The following is a 21,800-nucleotide window of genomic DNA, read 5'->3' as shown; positions in this document are numbered from 1 at the left end:
ATCCCTTTAATTTAAATAATTAAACAATAATAAATAATTTTTGGGGATTTTTAAATTACTATTTAAAAATCACTTAATTCTTTTTTATTTTTAATCATTTTTTACGCTTCAAAAATGAAACAAAACATTTTTAAATACAAGCAAAATTATAAATTATAAATTCAAAAATTGGAAAGGAAGATGCTTCAGTTGAATGTTTTTTGTTATATTGCATGGCAGGCCAAATCAAAGGTCATCACAGGCCCTGTTTAAGCATAATATCTTAAAAGGGCAACAACCAATACTACACATTTTTTTTAATTTACTGGTATCAGCTGATTTTGGATCTCAGCATCATTTTAAAATGGATAAATGACAGTTTGCAAATATTAATGTAAAATTTACCATCTCTGGAGAACAAATATTTTAGGGCAGCGGGGCAGGTGTTGACGACCACCTCTCCAATGTCGGCATGGTGCCAGCAAGAAATATTGTCCCACATTCCCCTGCAACCTGTAAGGACGTAGAAACAGAAAACAATATAAAAGCTTAACACATCTGGATCTTAAAATTTGCTGAAATAGCAGAACTTTCAGCAAAATTAGTGCAGCAATGCACGTGAGAAACTTGACATGTGTTTGACAGGAACCTGGTAAAATGTTTAGTTTGGGATAAGATCTGCATTCATTGACTTATGTTCTTGAGAGTCTTTCTGCTTTATGTGTTGAGTGTATTTGAATACGTTTTCTCTTTTAACCTAACCCTACAAATATCATCCAAGTTTGCCTTTCATTTAGCATAGGTTAGATACTACAGATACATATACTACAGATAGATACAGGTTAGATACAACCAAAAAAAAACAAAAAAGGGTAAAGTCACTGGATCTCATGAGACCGGCCCACAGGGACGGGACGCATTCCAGCATCTGCGGTTACATGAGTGTGTTGTGAAGGTCTGGACATAAATAGAAAGATGTTCAAAGAGGTCTGACAATGACATCACACCACCATACATCATCATCTACAACATCCAAACGCTCTCAGAAACATCACAGCAAAGAGGACATGCAGTCCTTTACGTATTAAAGAAATAATTGACCTAGAAATTTAAAATTCTGTTTTCATTTACTCACCATCATGTTGTTCCAAATCTGTATATTTTTTTTCTTCTTCTATGGAACACTATATAGCACATTTGGATTTGGAATATAATGTATGAGTCATATCAATCACTTTTATGATACATTTACGCCGCTTTTTAGATCTTGAGAGGCCAGTCATCATTCCCTGTCTGTATATGGAAAAGAGTGGGCAGGACAAAATATTTTATAATATTATACACTACTGTGCAAAACTTTGGGGTCAGAGCCAATTTCATCTTGTGTTCCAAAGAAGAAAAAGAAGAAAAACGTCATGCAGGTTTGGACTGTAAATAATGATCGAATTTTCATTTTTGGGAACTATTCCTTTAAACAGCTGCGTCTTCTGTGAAACAGCTGGTTGTTTCTGAGGGAAAATAAGGAATCTAAACTAAGAGAAAATACGTCACTCATCAAACATTGTTTAAGAGACAGTAAACATTGCCTCTGATTGGTCAGTGCTCAGTCCACTTTGCCCTTTTATGAAAAATGTGGGATATATTAAGTGGTCCAAACAGCCTTTTTGCAGTCATCTCCAGAGGGATTTGTCACTCATTTCGCCAATTCGAATAGTCAAGTTCTGTGTGTATGTACTGCCAAATAATTACCATTAATTGGAACATCTGTCCACTGATGGATACCATACAACTGTCATAAAGGCAAACAAAGTAAAGCAGGGTCGTTCCCACACTTCTGATTTTATTCTGAAGTGGAAGCAAAGCATGAAGAACAACACACAACATACATTTAAAAATAAAGAAACGATTGTCTATGACTGCATATTCATAGTGAGTTTGGCTTCTTCTTTTATAATATGATAATATGAGCTGGGAAAAAGCAGGAGGAAATTTTCAAAAGTCCTTTGAAACACAGTCATCACTGAAACATCTGGGTTTTTAAAAGCTTCAAAGTAGGATCTTAAAGGTCTCATCATAATACTATGAGTATCTTTGTTCCATTAAAAAAGTGATATATCTTCTTCTGTTACTTCATCCAGGCTCACTTTGATCAATTTGGTTTGGTTAAATCACTTTATGAAGTATAAAATCACATACAAATGTTTGGGGTCTTTAAGATTTCTCTTAAAGACCCCTAAATAAATTAATACTTTTATTCAGCAAGGATACATTAAATTGATCAAAAGTGGGTGGAAATAAAGACTTATAATGCTACAAAAGATTCATCTTTCAAATAAATACTGTTCTTTTGAACTTTCTATTCATTATAGGATCCTAAAAAAATGTATAAGGCTCCACAAAAAATATTAAGTGGCAAAACAGTTTTTAACACTGATAATGAAAATGTTTCTTGAGCACCAAATCCGCATATTAGAATGATTTTTGAAAGATCATGTGACAGTGAAGACTGGAGTAATGGATTCTTAAAAATTCAGATTTGCCATCGCAGTAATAAATTACATTTTAAAATAGAAAACAGTTATTTTAAATTGTAATAAGATTTCACAATATTACTGTTTTTGATCAATGAAGCCTATAAGAGACTTCTTTCAAAAACATTAAAAAGGTTATTGTGAGATAAAGTTTAAAATAAGAAAGTCAAGAAATTAAGTCACAATTGTGAGGCAAAGTTACTCTAAGAAGGAAACGGGCTTCCATATGTGGGTCATGTCCAATCCAGACAATATAAATATCTAATTCAACATTGACCTTAAAAGCTGCAACCACTATCAGTCAACAGTAAATGTGATTCTACATCTGTCAGAGCAAACACTGCATGCCAACAGAAAAACAACGAGACATTAACTGATTATGTAGGACAAACAATATGGCGAGAGCTCATTCACATTTCTTTCACTGTATTGTTTATGGGGAACATGACACAAATACACACAACACTACACATCTTTCAAAGATTGCCTAGTGAACTGCTGTTTCACATTCTGGCCATTCAAAATACTGTACATAACGGATGCTGTAAGTGGATTTAGAAGATGATGTAACGTGCGTGTGCACTCACACACACACTAATACAGTACCTTTAGTGTGCGGAGGCAGCTCGTCTGCCAGCATGCCCAAACATTCCTTCTCAGCCATCTGCAGCTCATACAGAAAGTGACAGTTTGCATGCATCGCGCTGACCTTAGGGGGCAAAGGAAAGAAAATCAGCCATATGATCTCAATGCTACTGCCTTCCAAGAAGTAACAAAAAAAAGTCTCAGTCAGTGTTGTTTTCGTATCACTGAGATTCTATTATAGGTTTTATTTTATTTTTAGTTATTTGGGGGCTTTTATGCCTTTTTTTATTTGAATAGGACAGTAGAGTGATGACAGGAAAGCATTGGGTGAAGAGAGGAGAGCAGGATCGGCAAAGGATCTCGAGATGGGAATCAAACTTGGGTCGCCGTGAGCGCAGTGGAGCTGTAAATCAACGCACTAACCACGTGACATTTTTTGCTGAAAATGTACTCATTCTCAGGCCATCCAAGATGAGTTTGTTTCTTCATCAGAACAGATTTGGAGAAATTTAGCATTACATCAATTGTTCACCGTTGGATCCTCTGCAGTGAATGGGTGCCACCAAAATGAGAGTCCAAACAGCTGATAAAAACATCATAATGATCGACAAGTAATCAACACGACTCTCAATTAACATCTTGTAAAGCAAACAGCTGTGTGTGTGTTTGTAAGAAACAAATCCAATGCGTTTTAATTTGAAACAGTCACTTCTGGCCAAAATACGAGTCCATAATTCATAATAACACTTCCTCCAGTGAAAAAGTCATATTTGTTTGGAGCTGTTTTAGACTGTTTGTGTTTGTAAACAGTGCTTGACCTACTGTATACATATTTCTCTCCTGATTCAGACAAGATGGCTTTCTCACTGGAGAAAGCAATATTATATACAAAGGACTCGTATTTTAGCTGTAAACAACAGTTTTAATTCAAAACAAATTGATTAAGTTAAAAATCATCAATTTGTTCATCACAAAGACGTAGCTTTTAGGAGTCGTGTGGATTACTTTGTGGATTATTGTGATGCTTTTAATAGCTGTTTGAACTTTCATTCTGACGGCACCCATTCACTGCAGAGGATCCAATGGTGAACAAGTGATGTAATGCTACATTTATCAAAATCTGTTTGAATGAATAAATAAACTTGGCTGGCCTAAGGGTGAGTGAATTTTCAGCATATTTTCATCTTTGGGTGACTTATTCTTTTTAATGTGTCTATATAGCTTTTAGATTTAATTTTAGTTATTCTATTACATTAAGTTAAACTAAATAAAAATGAACAGTGTAGCCTTGGCAACTACATGAAAAATTAAAAAAGAAATTATATTTTATTTCAAGTAACATTTTATGGTTTTAGTTTTAGTTCTGGTTAACTATAAATACCCTGGCCTCAATAACAATACATATTTCCATAGACATGCACCCTATGCTTATGGATCTACATAAACATCACAAGGTTTGTCACCCGAATCAGTGCTTTAAGTAAGGCAGTGCTGAACTGCTAACTCAGTTAAGACGGCTTTCTGGTGACATCATCTGAAATGACTGATCAGCACAGTTGGACTCAAAGCTGTTGTGATCAAAGAGCCGCCACAAAGCCTGCTCAACTGATGGACAAAAAATCCTCTATTATAAGAACTGTAATAATATCAAGGGAATTAACCAGAGTCACATGAAGTCATCAGTTAAAGATCTCATCCGTTGGTGTTCAGCCATGGATCGTTTTTGCTTTATAAACGTGGAAAAAATAATTCCGAAAATACAGGCCGTTTTTAAAAATGTAAAATACAAGCATTCTGTTTGACATCAAAGAGACTAAGAGTGTTTGCGAGCTCTTAGTCACTTTGGCTTCGGGTTTTTCCAAGTGAACAGCACAGAGACAAATCAGCCTCAGATCAGAGGAGGACATAAGCTTACACTTTAAGTCTGTCATTGTTTGTCTCTTTCAAAATCTTGAGCAACATCTTTGACGGTAGCAGTCGTACTCATCCAAGCTGGGCTTTCTTCCCTATATATCACAGCTAGCAAGATCGACACGCACACTAATGATATGAGTGATTGTATCAGGATTATTCTGGATCATTACTGTCAAGGCAAATGCATGCTGGCTGAGATTAAATCAGGCTGAGAGCAATTACAGCCCAGTCGAAAACACATTTGACATTCTCACCAGGTTTTTTTTTCCACCGATTTCTCAGCTTCCACTGACAGAGAATTAATTCAGTATGTGGATTACCAAAACTCTAAATTCAACCATCTCAGCACTACTAAAAATATCCAAATGAGCTCCTTTTGTACATCATATTTTAATGACATTTGTGAGGATAGTGAATCACTTGTATCAGTACTGATAGTTTGTTGTCCTGGTTTAGCAGACTGAGTCTCGTCAGCAGCCGGTCACCCGGGCACATATCTGACTCATCCTTCTGCTTCATGGGAATTGACATGTTTTTCAAAAATAATTTGTTGGGAAAACGAATAGAGGCTTTGTAGTTGAAAGGGGAGCATCTGGTGCAATAAACATGTAAAACAAGCTCCACCTGAGATTGGCACTTTCTAAAAGTAAACCAAGCGAAGAGAATGCAAGTAACTAAAATGTCAAAATGAGACATTTCAGATAATCAGATAAATGACACTTATCAGAGCTCTAAAAGATGTTTCAAGTAAATATTGCTAACATTGATCTGAAAAGTCATTTTATTTAGACAAGACTCTGAGTTTATTTTTTGAAGTTAATATCTACATAGACACATACACTAACATGCAAAGGTTTGGGTCAGTAAGAATTTCCTTTTTTTTTTTCTTATGCTTACCAAGGCTACATTTATTTGATCAAAAATACAGTAAAAATAGAAATATTTGTTGAATATTATTACAATTTAAAATACCTTTTAATAAAGTTTTCTACTTTAATTTATTTTAAAATATAATTTATTAATGTGATGGCAAAGCTAATTTTTCAGCATTACTTCAATCTTCAGTCACATGACCCTTCAGAAATCATTCAATAATATGCTGATTTGGTGCTCAAGGAACATTTTTTATTATAATCAATATTGAAAACAGTTGTGCTGCTTAAAATTGGCTTTACTATCCCTTCTGATCAATTTAATGTGTCTTTGTTTAATGAAGTATGAATTTCTTTCAAAAAAAAATAAAAATCACAACCTGTTGTCAAAACCTGCTGTTAAAAAGCCTATTATAGGTTTTTCAGCAACATTTAAACATTTAAAAATTAAAGGTAACATACAAAAATAGGAAACTATTTGTTTTAACCAACAGATATTGTACGTAATAAATTAAAACTTAAATATAAGTGAAATGTTACAGTTACTTCTGCCTCTTTCATATATAAGAGAGACTGGGGCAAGTTGTCACAAAGGAGATATAGCCCTTGTGACAACTTGCCCCACATACTTTATTTATGAAAGAGGCCAAAGTAGCCATAACATTTACAGTCACATTTGGAGTGGCAGCATGTCCAGTGCATTTTCCTCTTTAAACAAAGATGACCTCTATAATGTCACTCAGTCGGTAATGTCACTCAGTCACCCTATTTGTTTGCAATATCCGTTTGCATCCTTCTGTAGAGCTGTGCATGTGACACAGTTTCCTGCTCGCTCATGTTTAAACCCCACTGGAGCAACTGCCAACACAAACTCATTTCCATGTGTTTTTTAGGACAACAAATTTATTTGAAGGTCATGGGGGAAATTTACGAACAATTAAATGTTGCTAATCTTTTATTTTCACTGGACACAAAGACAAAGCGCAGCACATACAGCATCTGGTTAAACTGGATTGTGAGTGGTTAGTGAATAAAACATGGTTTTGCTCTGAACTGTTCAGATTCAAACCTACAATGTTGAATATATTTATTTACTATCTCTTCTCTTGCTTGACAGTGTGTTTCTGTGCCGACACAGTCAAGATGACTTAAGCTGCATGAGGAGAAGCTGGATTCTGGCTGACCTTTACTGAACCGAAGTGGGTCAGCTGGAAAGCATGAAACTTTGCAAATGTCACCAACTGATTATCTGAGAACGTGTGGTCTCGTGTTTACGGTGAAAAGCAGTTGTGCAACTGTTATCAGTTTGCAAGCCAACTTTCCATTTCTCACACTAGAGCATAAAGCATCGCTTTAAAAGTAATTAAACACTCTCTCAACGAGAATAAGAAATGCATTTCAAGGTCAAAAGCGTTCTGCGATTTTATTGCTTCGTTTAAACAGTTGTGTTCCACACAAAAAGCGATGTTATTACTATCATAAACAAAGTAGAAAATCTTTTTTTGTGATTACTCACGGTATTTAGTAGAAAAAGACCTCCTGTTGTTGTTTTTGTCATTTCAAAACCTAAACCACTATCAGAAGAATAACACATAGGCTATTTACATTTTTGTTGTTTCATGAATCATTTTGTGTTTTATTATTTATTTATTTTTAAATTATAAAAACTTCTTTTCCCCTGAGTACTCAAATAAAGTATTTAGTGGAAAAGATCTTCTGGATTATTGTCGTTTTTGCACAGCATAGGAGGCTGGGATTGTGTTTAGAGGAAAAGAAAAAAACTGTTCATTTTTCTGCCACTAAAACATCGTATTTTTTTAGATCCACAAAAGCCTGTCACAGAAATACAATACGATACCATCAAACCCCAGGAGGATGAGGAGTAGCGAAATAAAAAAATGGCATTAAATGTTGCTGTATGAAACTGGTCAGGGATTGAATGGATTGAATTCTAATAGAGCACAACAACACACAACTTCCTCTCGGAGCTTTGATGGGATCTCTGTGTAATATGTCTACAGTATCTGACGATACCTCTTGATCCACGGATTGAAAACCTAGTTTTAGGGGATTTTTGGGAGCAGAAATTCCATGAGCTTTCAAATCACTGTAAATTAAAAAAGTAGTACAACAACAAAATGTTATTTTATATAAATATAAGAATTGCTGCACACAACGCAATTACGTTTGAGTGCATTCTTGATACTAATCCAAGACAAAGACTGTAGAGTGGAAGGACAGTCATCTTGTATCATAATCCCTGTAGAAGACAAACTACACAAGATATACATGTTACATTTGAATTCTCCAGCATACTAACACTGAGTTTGTGTGTTACATGGTGTATCTGTGCCTCTGGGGATGCAGCCATATGGACACAGAGTGTTGCACTTTAATTAAGGTCATAAAGAGATGCTCAATGATCTACAAGATAAGTAACTGATTAATGGACTTTTGAATAGATAAGCTTTGGCTTATTTAAAACGAGATTAACAGCAATGGCTTGTAAACAATAGTTTATATAAATGTATTTATGGTGCATCGTTTTTCCTGCATCTAAACTATTTATCTTTGATCTTGGTATTTACACTGAAAAATTGGGATTGGGATTGGTATCTTTTCCAGAAAAAAACCTGAATAGCCTTGAAACAACATAAATTAATGTTAGAAGAAAAAATTGAATTAGATAATACGACTTGTTTTCAGAAAATGTATCTTGAGTTGAATATTAGGTATTTTTCACTTGTTTTAAGCATAAAAACCACAATAAATTTATTCTATTTGCTCATTTGTATTATCTAATAGCCTATTTGTTTTATGCATCAGATATTGCGACTTGTTATTAGACACTTTACCTTGAATATTTGTTTTTGTTTTTTTCACTTTTTTATTCATAAAATGCATTACATTTATTTTATTTGGTTGTTAGTATATCTAACAGCCATTTTGTGCCATACATACAAAGTTTAAACTTTATGAGACTGTTACTAGGCTTTATAAACTATAAAATTGCATTAGAAGACCAATGTTGAAAGTACTTTTAAAGCAGTTTTGCATGCATTTTAAAATGTTTAAGGAAAATCATTTAATTTTTAGATTGGCAAAAAAGCATATAGGTTTTTATTTGTCTGCAAGCCACCAGTTATATTCTGCACAGCAAGAAATTGAGTATCTCGTGCCCTGATGAATCTTTTCGTGAGACCCCTTTGGGCGAAACACCTGAATCACCACAGAGATCTTGTCTAGAATAGCCCTGACCCAGTTCTGACCGTTCCTTTAAGACATTGTGTTATGTCTCTTTTTAACATATTTGAGAGACTCGTTTAAATTGTAATTTAATTTTAAACTGTATAAGAGAGAACAGCACAAGCAGGAATGAAAGCAGAGAGGTTGTTGCAAAGCGAAGATCAATAAACCAAATGCACTTAGCATAGAAATTTTGCACTTTTAACCCTAATGGCCTGCTTTCGCTGAAAAAAAAATAAAAACAATTTTGTGTAGTCTACCTTAGATTACACATAAAATCGTTTTTTTTTTTTCTTAAAGCGGAAGAAAACGTGGCTTGCTGACAGTTTGTACTCAATTTATATTTCTCAGAAAAAAAGTTTATAATTTGTAGACACATAACTTCACATAGTCTTTGAAGCAAAAAAATTTTATGTTTCCACTGTTAGTGCCCAGGAAAAAAAAAAGATATAGCTCACTAAATGCATTTTGACCTTCAGTGACAACATGCTCCAATAACTGTGGATGCTGTAATGGGGTAAGTTGTCACAGCATAGCCTGACATTAAACAGCCTGTTATACACTTTTTAAAAAGTAAATCAATAACAAAGCACAAAATGATTTGCAAAAATCTAAATGGTAGCCAATGTGTTATTCTTCAGAAAATCGCTGGTTTTTACATAATTTCTAGCTAGACCATGCTGGTCATATAGCAGATTTTAATGATAGATCTAGCAGGGCTAAGATCAACCTGGCAAAACCACCTTGTACCAATAACAAACCAACTATCATATTCCAAAACCAGTTTGACCACTGTAAGCTGATAAAAGCTGACTTTCATGATTTGTATTGCAGAACATTTGCATAAAACTATAAATATAACATAAAATACATGACAATTTGACGTGACCTTTATGAAAAACATAGTTTAAACCCTTAGTAAATCTACATTATATAGTTGATACTTACCTGAAACATGCTAGCGTGGTTTTAGTGTTAGCTTATTCATCTAAGAGCTGTGGCTAAAATATAATAGTTTCGAGGACATCATTCAAACACATTGTAATGGTTTTGAAGCCAATACACAAAACCAAAATTAGCGAAAAATCGATATGTTGTATTTGGACTTTTCACTCAAACTTCATATTTACTGAAATACGGCCCTCATGACAACACTTCGCCCATATTGACAGCTGAGAGCCACACACCTGAGGCTGAGTAACTCAGAAGTACAGGACTATGGCGAAGTAGATTTCTTACCGCGTGCGCGTGCCAAACTAAGAGAAGAGCCAAACAATTCACAAGGTTCATCTTCATTTCTTGCTGGTTTCATGAATAATATCTCTCTTTAGCGTAAATTCCGAGCAGTCCTCAGCATAAAGAGCGGGAAGTCATCCATCAAGGCAGAAGAAAACAAGCCACTTGTGCCAAGATGCCCGGTGAAAACACTTCTGAGCGCGCAGAATCCATGTGCGCTGTGCAGGAGGGCTGAGCGCGTGAGCGTCCGCTGAGGGGAGGCTGATGATACTGTTCCTCCTCCTTTAGATCGTCTGATGAGCCTTATGCACACATATTACACTGCCAGCACTTGGACAGATGCTTAACTGGCATTAATTTCAAACACTTTGAGTGTTTATCTGCTTTGAGGTCACTCAAATTGGGGTGAGTTTGATGATTATGGGCTAAATAGGGCTAGTTGTAACACTTTTTACTCCAGTAAATATTTCTCAGAGTAGGTTTAGTTTTGAAAGTCGGTCTCTGTATAGACACATGCTTTAAATCATTGGCTACACAAAAGTGATGGAACATTTCCACTGTTCAGGAAAAAAACATAGAGGTCACTGAACACATGGCGACCTTTATAGACAACATGCCCCAATTCAAGTAGTCCCTATCGAACCTGCCTTTAAACAGCCTTTAATGGCTTATCAGCAGCATTTAAACAGTAAAACAACTGTGTATAATAAAATAAATCATGAAACGGCTAAATACAAAAATATCAAATCATAATTTTGGCCAGTACATATTGTATTTAATAAACGTATACACCAAAAACACGTGACGGCTTGCCTCAACTTGACTTTTATGAAAAATAACAGAGGACAGAATTCATAAAGATATTTTTAATCTAAAACCAACATACAAAACCACTCTTACACAAACAACATTTTGATATCTTTTACTTCTTTGGTTGGGTGGGTGTGAAAAAGTGCAGTTCATTTTGAGAGAAGAACAATCGAATAACAAGCATGAAAATAAGTGTGAAGTCTTATTTGGAGTCTAACAGGCAGTGAAATATATCTTTCCACTTTTTTATTTATTATTTTGGACTCCAAACAATTGTGCATCAAATTATTTGCTAATAAATTCAGCATTAACTTGAGAAAATAAACTAACTTCGGCCTTCTTAAAGAGGAAGTCTTGTGGGTAAACCTGTGAATATTTTGCTTTCATCTATAAATGCCAAACCACTAGGTATGTTGTTCATAGATTTGATAAATTTGAAAGAGTGACTGGAAAAATATGACATTGTTTGAGATGTCTTTATTATGGGCTATGGTTAGGGGTAAGGGTAGGTGTAGGGTTAGGTCAAATAATGTCATATTTGCATTCAAAATTCCATAACTGATTGAATGACACTTAATGACAGTTGTCATAAACATGCATAAAACCTCCTTCATATTCATGACATGTGTCATGTCATGATTATGAAGGTGTCATGTCAGTCTTATGCACACCCCTTCAAGTAAAGTGTTACCAAAAAAAGTGTACAAATCCTTTCTATAGAGTGTAAAAAGGTCGCTAGACACATTACATTTTAAATTCATTTTTGTGCTTTTCTAGTTTTACTATTTCACTTTTTAAACTACACTGAAAAATGTATGATTTCAGTTATTTGTAAATATTTTTGCAAATAATTACAAAGAACAGCTAGTAACACACTGAATTAAATGTGGAATTTTGCGGTACTGTACAAAGACTGAAGCTGTTATTTCTTTCAAAACACTCTAATAAACTTTTGTTTTATTCAAAAAATCATTTTACAGTGAATGAATTGAACACTGATGGACCATTCATTTGGACCTGATGGATTTTATGATTAATCATTTATATAACTGATTAATTCAAAACAGCAAATCTGTATTTGAAAGACCTGCCCAATAAATGACGCCCAAGATAGCGTCAGTGTGTGTAACGGGTCAGTTGAGCTAAACAGCAGCTTAATAAATCAACTTTCTCAGCACTGAAGCGCAGTTCCAGGAAATCACCTCATTCCTAAGCATTGTGTTTGTTCTTGGTCAGGTAATGTGACTCTATGAACATCATGTGATGGAGTTTGGAGACAGATGTGGAAATATGTAAATCAGAGAGCATGCCATTGCCCCTTTGACTGTTTCCACTGTCTGAGCTGATTGGAGGAAGAGAGTATCAAACAGAAACAAGGTAATATATGAAAAAGATATGTCCTGACTGTTATATACCTTTACACTCTTAAAAATAAAGTTTCCAAATGGGGTTTTAACAGTGAGAAGAACCATTTTTGGTTCCCCAAAGAACCTTTCAAGGAACAGTTCTCACAAAATCTCAATTTTTCATTATTGTAAAGATCATTTTAAAAATCTAAAGAACATTTTTCCATTATAATGAACCATTTGTGGAATGGAAAGTGTCCACGGATTGTTAAAGGTTCTTCATGAAACCACAGTTGGCAATAAAGTGCCTTTATTTTCAAGAGTGTATTTGAGGATAATGTTCGAAAATGCATGCAATTAGTGTGAGAATTTGCTCATTACTGACTTTGTAGTTATTCTGGAGATATCTGGCTGGGATTTGACATGACAGTGACCTCTTCTGGTTGTCCTAGGGCTAATGTGACACATTATAAATCATCCTACCATATAATGAGCTTTTGATGAAACCATCCCAAACGTGATGTTTGAGAATGCATTTTATTCAAATGCAAACCAGACGCTAGCCAGACAGATAAGAACAAAATTTAATCTGTGTATTTTGAGGTCTGTCAAACCACACAGGATTTTATGATGTCTGAATTAATGCATTCTCATAAAATATGAGTAGCAAGTTTTATTTCGCAGTAATCACCGACAACGTGGAAAGATGAACAGAAGACATTACTCTCTCAAATCCAGACCATCTGCACTGGAACATTTCACAAAGGAAAATACTGACATGTAGTTGATCATCATTTATGGCTTTTTATTCTGGCGTATGCTTTTACGTTTCCAAAAAAATGCACCTTGCGTCAGATGCGTATATTACAATAAAACCCAGACAGGATTTCTCCTTCTATGGAGATTCAATGGTGGAGCATTTCCCAAAATGACTGAGAAGGAAAAATGGGCAGAGAATGCACTGAACAGAGTCTAGATTAAGGCCTGCACTGATAGTTCCCACAGATAGTGGACTGATTCATGCCATTATGAAGAGATTCAGCTCAGACAGGAATCTGAAATCTGATATTACACTGCTAGTTTCACTCTGGGATATTTCATATAGGTTGAGGGACAAAAGGATTTTTTTTTCATGAATATTCTGTTTTAAAGCTTTTGCAAATTTTTTTGTTTTTGCTCAACACTGCTGCTACAATATTACAGAACTATTCATATTAAAACATAAATATGTCTGGCTGCTGGTAACTTGTGCATTAAGCTTAAAGAAACAGTTCACCCAAAAATGACATTTTGCTGAAAACTCACCCTCAGGCCATCTAAGTTGTAGATGAGTTTGTTTCTTCATCAGAACTGATTTGAAGAAATGTATCATTACAGCTGGCTCACCACTGGATCCTCTGGAGTGAATGGGTGCCGTCAGAATGAGAGTCCAAACAGCTGATAAAAACATCACAGTAATCCACAAGTTATCCACACGGCTCCAGGCCATCAATTAATATCTTGTAAAGCAAAAAGCTGTGTCTATAATACTGTTTTCTGAATCAGGAGAAAAATATGCACAGATCAAGTTTCTAAGATTGTGAAAACAGTCCAAAACTGTTCTATTTGATGGAGTTCTTTCTTACAAACATGCAGCTTTTCAAGACGTTAATTAATGGACTGGAGTCGTGTGGATTATTGTGATGTTTTTATCAGTTGTTTGAACTCTCATTCTGACGGCACCCATTCACTGCAGAGGATCCACTGGATTCAAGTGATGTAATGATACATTTCTTGAAATCAATTTCAATGGAGAAACAAACTTGTCTACATCTTGGATGGCTTTAGGGTGAGTATATTTTCAGCCAACTATTTCTTTAAGCTTTACATAAGCATCAACAATAAAAAAAAAAGACCTTTGCTTAAGAAAATATGACTGTAGTGATGTATGGAACAGAATTATTTAGTGTCTTCTTAGTGTTCTCATTCCCTGGCAAATTCTTTCTTTAAAAAAGGACCTATTAAGCAGACTCTGCCAGAGTAACAGAAATAATGACAAACATTTTGTCTAATGTTGAGATGTGTTTAGACTTTTCATTGTTTTGTTGTGATATTTAAGATGGGGGAAATGTAAGCACATGCGGATCCAAATAAATTTGGCCATCTAGACCTTTACACAGAACTGTGAATATTTGGGTTCCCAGCAGTTGAGGCCTCATAATGGCAAAACAGCTGAATACTTTCCATTTCTTTAAAATTACCTTTGAATATGAGTTCAGATCTCTGACTCAGTAGCTCATAGAGGGACGGTTACATTGATAATTTAAGTTCAGACTATGCAATCACTGCCCAAGACCTCTTTCATCCTGTTATAATATACCTTTGTAAATACCAAAATTGTTAAATTCATGTTGGGCAATGAATTATTAGTGTACATTGTCAGTAAAACCTCAAAATAACACAGTTATACTTTCACTAACAACTTTAAACCAACATGGAAAAGGTGACTAATAGAAATAGTATTTGTTATTATGTACAATGTATTTATCTTTGTTTATAGGCTGCAGACATGTTGATGTCAGTCTATGCGTGTTAATTTAGCACCATCTGCTGGAGCTTCTTCTTAAACTCAACAAGAATTATTTTAGAAAAAACTGTTTATCCCATCCACTCCAATCCAAAGAAATAACAGGTTTTATAATGTTTTTGTGACTTGTTAAAACAATGCAATTATAGTGATACTTTTAGTAGCATTACTTATTATTGCCCATAACTACTCATACAACATTACATATATAAGAAAGTGAGGAAATAAATCTATTAATGCTCAGTTATGAATACATTCACGGTGCCTTCCCCGTGAAAACTATTTTAATTATGAACTTATTTGAAGGATAAAAAAATATTTAGTTGTTAAACTTATTTTTTATTTGTAAACAAATTATAGCTTCTACTGTATTTGTTGAACTCAACCATGCTCATCAATGCAAAATTTTTAGACTGAAAAAAATATTATGCAAAACATTTTTTCTTTAATTTATAGGAAATATAGGCCTATGTTAATCAACTATGACAAAGCAATATTTGGTCCCAAGCTTTGCAGGCTAAATCTGCAATGCTATTACTTGAAACATTATATTTTTGCTTTTATGTCTTTTGAATTTTGTGTTAATTTTTTGTGATATTTTTAAACTTAATTTTGTTCATATTTTGAATTAGATTTTTTTTATATACGTTTTCATGTTTTCACTTTAATTTTAGTTGTCATTTTTATTAGTTTTATAAAATGTCTATATAGTTTTTGTTCATTTGTGTTTATTAATATTAATTAATTTATTATTTATTTTAGTACATTAAGTTAAACCAAACAAAAATGAAAAATGTTGCCTTGGCGACTAGATGAAATAAAATATGTTTATATTTTTTAAGTTTTTAGATTTAGTTTCAGTAACCATGATTCAGGCATGTTTTAAATTTTAGTAACAGGGTTGCAAACCTCATATAAACTGAATTGAAAATTAAACCGTTCATATAACATTTGATCACCTGTTCCTGCAAAGTCCCAAAACATAAGGCCGTAGAATTATAAATGCATTTCTGAAATGATATGCTCATCATCATATCTAACAAAGAGGTCATATGAATCATTACCAACTATAAAAGATAGTATAAGTGAAGTTTTATTTGGAATTTTACATTTATGAATACACACACACACACACACACACACACACACACAAAACTACCATAGCGTAGTAAGGCTTGGAAAAAAGAGCTTCAAGGTGAGACGTGCAAAGTAAAGCGCGCAACTGCAGCGTTCTGCCACTAGAGTTCTCCCACAGCCTGTGTCTGTGTGTGTGTGTGTGTTTACTCCCTCCGAGCTCTCAAATGTGCCCGGGCTCCTCCAACCAACCACAATTCTGACATTTAACTCCGGAAACACAAATGTAACCAGCTCTGCGTTACATCCTAAAGTGAGACTGAACGGCGAGGCGTTTGATCAGCTGTCGGACAGCGGTAAGTTAGCGCATAAACCGGGTCGATTTCATGACATTCGCAGCAAAGAAGAACAAAAAATCCTCTCCCAACTGGTTGGTTTTGTCTAGAAGCGAGGGAGGGATATCAACATGGCGTCCATGTAGCTCACCAACCAACAAGAATGTCTAGGCACCGATGAAGGTTTTTCCCTCCATTTGCAATTTGATTGGGTTATTAATCGTGATTCTTTACGGTGTGATTACATTTAGCGCGTGTCAAACAGCTCGCGCGTTTACGATGTCCTCGTGTTTATAGTTTTGCGACTCTTAGACACCCGTTTGTTGTTTCTTTCAGGCACTGTGACCGAAATGCGGGACCTGCGCTGGGTTTTATTGATCACTGATAAGACAGACAGCTGTCAAATTCATCGTGGCTTTTGAAATGGCGTTATTTCGATCGCTTCGTTAGTATAATCGGCTTTTAAATGCTTTTACGCTGTGCATTCCAGCACTCGGGTTGTGGATCACATGAGCTGTTGTGGGTTCTATAGCCATCTGCGGGTGTTTTAAAAATCACTGGCAACATTTTGTACACTGTAACAGTGTGAACAAAAGTTATGATTGTCACAAAAACTTGTAACGTTGCTGTAGTAACATTCGATCAGGAAGCGTTCGGTTCCCATCCTTTCTGCGCATGTATTGCGCAATAAAGCGAACAGGTCTTGCTGGTGACTAAAAACCGCACTCAGTGAATTATTATGCTAACAGTATTGCTAATAGTATTTAAATGATGTAAATACACATGTGGTGAATAGTCTAGATATGTCAAGGCTTCCACAAAAGCTGCTTTATTCTACATGGAGTGGGTCGCCACTGCATGGGTGCTGCCATGTTAACGTCACTTGAGCAGCCATGCAACTGACCAAGTTGCCAGTAATTATAATAATGTTTTACGGCATATCGCTTTCAGCCAAGGTGCTTTAAAAGTGTAATAACAGACAGGTTTGTTGTAAACCAACAGTATTTAGTATTCAAACTTAATGCATCCAGGACAATAGGAGTCAGTATGACTCCTAAACAAAAAAGTGCATTATTAAATTTGCTGTAAAATGCAAATGACTTAAAATAGTTTCCTTATTATCCCCTCATGAATAATACTATAGTGTTACATAATTCTATATCATTTTACTTGTGTTCTTTCCACATATTGAGTTATGTGTATTGAAATGAAAACATTTATCAACTAAGGCTTTATTTACATCATGTAAATATAGGTGGTTAGATTAATGACTTTTACCTTGAAAACTATTATTTATGTAAATTAATTAATGAGTGTCTTGTTCATATTCTTGGGAACTCATTAGAATGCACTTTTATTGATAAATTGCAGCCTACAAAAGGAGTTTCAGCTCTTCATCCTTTGTATAAAAAAACACCCATCTGGCTGTTGATTGTAGAAGCTATAACTTACAGTATGCACAACAGCAATAAATGTGACAGTCATTTTTATCTGTTCTTCATGCCACATAGAGACCTAAAATACTGCAGACAGTCTGCAGACTGAATACTGCTAAAGGGTTTTTAATTATAAAACTGGATTTGCTTTCTACGTGTCATTTTGACTCTGTAAATCTCTGCTATTCTGTAAAGATAGTGAGAGGAACTTGTTGTCTTCAGTATCTTTTGACATCAACACAACAGTTCTGAAGAGTTTTATAAGAGAGCTTAATGTTTAACCTGGTTAGTGCTTTTATATGAAAGAATTTCCGCCCTAGGTTTACATGTGGTTATAGTTGCAGGAGCTCTTTATAAAGAAAACAGAGAGTTTAGAGTCCATTTAAATAGAGACTTAATGAAGTTATGTTATACTTTGGTGCCTTTTTCCGTGAAAATCTATTGTTTGTCCACAATGACAAAGATACACAAGGAGAGGCACTCTTTAGAGAAATGGTGTGTAATTTGATGCTGTCTCTGACAAAACTAACAAATATTTGCATTTTGCTGTTTTATATGCAAGCACCTAAGCTCTTCAGACTGTGCTTTGCTTATTGTGGGAAGCATGCGTTTTTGTTCAAGGGCTTGTTCTGGTTTAATTATTCTAGGTTGGAACTGGCCACAATGTCGAGGGTGGTGAAAAAGAGGCAAGCGGACCCCAAAGTGGTTCAGTATGTCTGGTCGGCCATCGAAGTCATCCGCAATCAGAAACAAATCGCAAACATGGACAGAATCTCAAAGTAATTGCTTTAATTCTGTCTTTACTAATATTATCAATGTATGCATTTAAATCCATGTCTAAGAGAAGACCTTGCGTGGTTTGGTGCAGATATTTAAGTCGTGTGTATGGGATGCACCCTAAAGACACGGCCAGGCAGCTAGTGTTGGCTGTCAAAGACGGTCTGGTGGTGGAGACGCTCACAGTGGGCTGCAAAGGCTCCAAGGCCGGGATCGAACAGGAGGGATACTGGCTTCCAGGAGACGAGATGGTGAGACATACACCAGAGCATGTCTATTTTAAACATAACATACTTTTATCTACATGCTTCCCAGATAAAAATGCTAAAGGTAAACATGGCTTGGTTTTACTACACATTAATCAACTAAAATAAAGGGCTCAAAATTTAGATATGCTGCTGGCTACAACACAGCCATGCACTTCTTAAGACCATCAGTAAGACATTTGATTGGTTCCTCAGCAACAAAAAAAAAATTTGGTTGATAAAGTTCATGACTTCGATGCTCAACAGTGAGATTTCAGCTGTAAACTTCCTCCGTATGCACTTGTGACGGTAGATGCTGATGTTTCTGTGACTTCACCAGCACATAGAGACATTCCTCTGCTGTGTGAGAGAGCATGTTTGAAGGAAGCACTGTTTGTTTTTGGGGTATGGCTTATAGCTGGGAATATACACATCTGTCCCAGGTTTCATCAGCTATATGTGTGGCCCTCATAAAAAAAAAAAAATTTGCTTATTTGTGTGAAAGACCTTAAAGTGTGACAAACATGCAAAAAAATAAGAAATCAGGAAGGGGGCCAACACTTTTTCACACCACTGTACACTCCTATTCAAAAGTGTGGAGTCAGTTTAAAAGAAATAAATTTGAATACATTTAATCAAGTAAAGACTTTACATTGTTACATTTTCTTATTTCAAAGACATATGGTTCTTTTGAACTTTCTATTCATTCAAGTATCCTGAAAAAAAAGTCTCCACAAAAATATCAAGCAGCAAAACTGTTTTCAACATTGATGATCATAAGAAATGAGCAGCAAATTAGCATATTAGAATGATTTCTGAAGGATCATGTGACACTGAAGACTGGAGTAATGGCTGCCATCACAGGAATTAATTACATTTTAAAATATATTCAAGTAAAAAAAAAGTTATTTTAAATTGTAATAATATTTCACAATATTACTGTATTTTTGATCACATAAATGCAGCCTTGGTGAGCATAAGAGACTTATTTCAAAAACAAAAAGCCCAAAGTTTTGAACAATAGTGAATGTAAAAGCATATTTATGAATATGATTATTAGATGAATGTTTATGTTGTTGTGTGCTGCATTCTGGTATTTCTCACACCAAACACCCACCCGCGAGTCCCTAACACGGAGCGCCTGTGGTTAGTTTCAGCCAACCCCAGCTCTTAGATTAGGATTTTAAACAATGTTTTTTGGATCACTTGCAATCGCAGGAGCAGATGTCAGAGGGAAGCAAGGTATGTTCACGTCCAGTTGCTGTAATTTCTTTAATTAACAACATAATCTGCCCTTTAGTTAATAGTATGTGTAACCTGTGCACGGGACAGCAGCTGAATTGAAGGAGCTTCTGTGTAGCCTCAGACTTCAAATTTTCCATGAAATTGAAATTAATAATGCATGCTCTATTTAACTGTCAATCAAAATATGATGATCATACACACTATTTATACTGGTATCTGCGGCTATGCTGGCATCAAAAAGCTTCGTTTTACTTTAGTGCTGTGCTGTGTGAGGTTTTGTGCGCCTTGTTTTGTCACTGAATGCTCATTATTGGTGATTTCTCTCTTCTTTAGCCCTCTCTGCCTTCTGAAGCTCTTTTCCAAGATGTGCGTATGCTTCACACACATTAATCTTACATGTTATCAAATCAAGATTTTATTTTTTGCAAGATTTGTATGTCAATGTCAAGACCAGTTCAATGTCAGAACCAGTTAGACCTGTGTTTGCCAAGTTAACAAACTGTTTACTAGGGCTAAGACCAGTGTCAGCAGTTAACTTTTAATATTTGCACATTCAGAGCTGATTTCTGCATTTTTATATTTATATGGGCATGTTCTGTATATGCATAAGGTATTTAATTTATTAACAGAAATTCTTGATCTGAATAATTAGGAATCTATATTTGTGAATTATTTACTTCAAATCTTTTTATTGGTATTTTGTGTGACAATACAGATTGAAATAATGATAACAAGGTGATATTTGTGAATTATTAAGAAAATCTAGGATATTTAAAATGAATTTTGTCACTATATTAGCAGTTTTGCTTCAAACCCCTGGTAACTTCTTACACTGGTTTAGACCCATTTTAAAGGTAAGAATAAAAACTGTTTCCAGACAGTAGCATCATTTTCTGAAGTAAAACTTTGGTTAAAGAATGCAGATTTTGTACTGTATCCAGAAAAGTGAATATGGTGGGATGTCTCTGGTGTGTGTGCAGTAGATTGATGATATTTTTAGAGGATAGCATTAACATACGGCGAATGTGATCGTGGCATGTGAGAATGTGATTGCTCACCATTTCTTTCAAAGAACATTTAGTCATGTTTAAGGTTTGATTTAGATGGCCATTTGATTATAATATATGGTGGTATTTTCTTTGCTTTCATAGTATCTGAAAGTGTTAAACAGACTTTACCCAGGTTTGAACTACTTTCAGTGTAAAGCATGTATTGTTAATAAGCATTTCATTTGAATTATAAAAACATCCGAGTCATAAAAAATGGTCATGTAAATTGAACCAAAATGCAAAAATTTAACATTCTTATGTACACCTATGATCTTTTGATTAACGTTTGTTTCATTATTATAACTAATGAGTGGGTTTTATATTTTTGCTTTCTTGGTGGTGTGGAAAAACTGCTAATTATAGAAGAGCAGCCCTCATACTCTGTTTTCTCTTCAAATGTTGATTAAAATAATTAGAATTTTAAATAAATTGGATAGAATATATTGAAAAATATAATAAAACCAAATTGACATTTTGCATGTTGGTGGTGCTTTTACTTCTGCTATATATTGGTAGTCTCTCAGGGCACTGGTCACCAATTATAAAAACATTTC

General features: G+C 34.8%; 2 protein-coding genes across 6 annotated transcripts in view; one reads left to right on the top strand and one right to left on the bottom strand.

The window, feature by feature from the left end:
• The window catches only part of LOC107725846 (vasoactive intestinal polypeptide receptor 2-like), a 30,917-nt gene extending 20,126 nt beyond the window's left edge, over positions 1-10,791 (bottom strand). The window contains exons 1-4 of the mRNA XM_016535245.1: positions 10,731-10,791; positions 10,367-10,693; positions 3,117-3,219; positions 385-492 (exon numbers count right to left, since the gene is read on the bottom strand). Of these exons, the coding sequence (XP_016390731.1) occupies positions 385-492; positions 3,117-3,219; positions 10,367-10,423 (268 nt within the window). The 5' untranslated portion in view covers positions 10,424-10,693; positions 10,731-10,791. The remainder of the gene's footprint in view (positions 1-384; positions 493-3,116; positions 3,220-10,366; positions 10,694-10,730) is intronic.
• Positions 10,792-16,330: 5,539 nt separating this feature from the next.
• The window catches only part of LOC107725862 (zinc finger MYND domain-containing protein 11-like), a 14,483-nt gene continuing 9,013 nt past the window's right edge, over positions 16,331-21,800 (top strand). Inside the window, exons 1-5 of one of the 5 annotated variants that reach the window (XM_016535262.1) lie at positions 16,331-16,515; positions 18,578-18,709; positions 18,799-18,958; positions 20,171-20,194; positions 20,531-20,563. In XM_016535262.1, the coding sequence (XP_016390748.1) occupies positions 18,594-18,709; positions 18,799-18,958; positions 20,171-20,194; positions 20,531-20,563 (333 nt within the window). In that variant the 5' untranslated portion in view covers positions 16,331-16,515; positions 18,578-18,593. Of the gene's footprint in view, positions 16,516-18,577; positions 18,710-18,798; positions 18,959-20,170; positions 20,195-20,530; positions 20,564-21,800 lie in introns of those variants that run through there. The other 4 variants (XM_016535264.1, XM_016535265.1, XM_016535263.1 and 1 more) reach the window with 4 other exon arrangements.

The sequence above is a fragment of the Sinocyclocheilus rhinocerous genome, unplaced genomic scaffold (genome assembly GCF_001515625.1).
Source record: "Sinocyclocheilus rhinocerous isolate Xijiao unplaced genomic scaffold, SAMN03320098_v1.1 scaffold1508, whole genome shotgun sequence".
Taxonomy (NCBI): Eukaryota; Metazoa; Chordata; class Actinopteri; order Cypriniformes; family Cyprinidae; genus Sinocyclocheilus; species Sinocyclocheilus rhinocerous.
The sequence above is the reverse complement of the archived record's forward strand: the minus strand, read 5'-3'. Positions and strand labels throughout refer to the sequence as shown.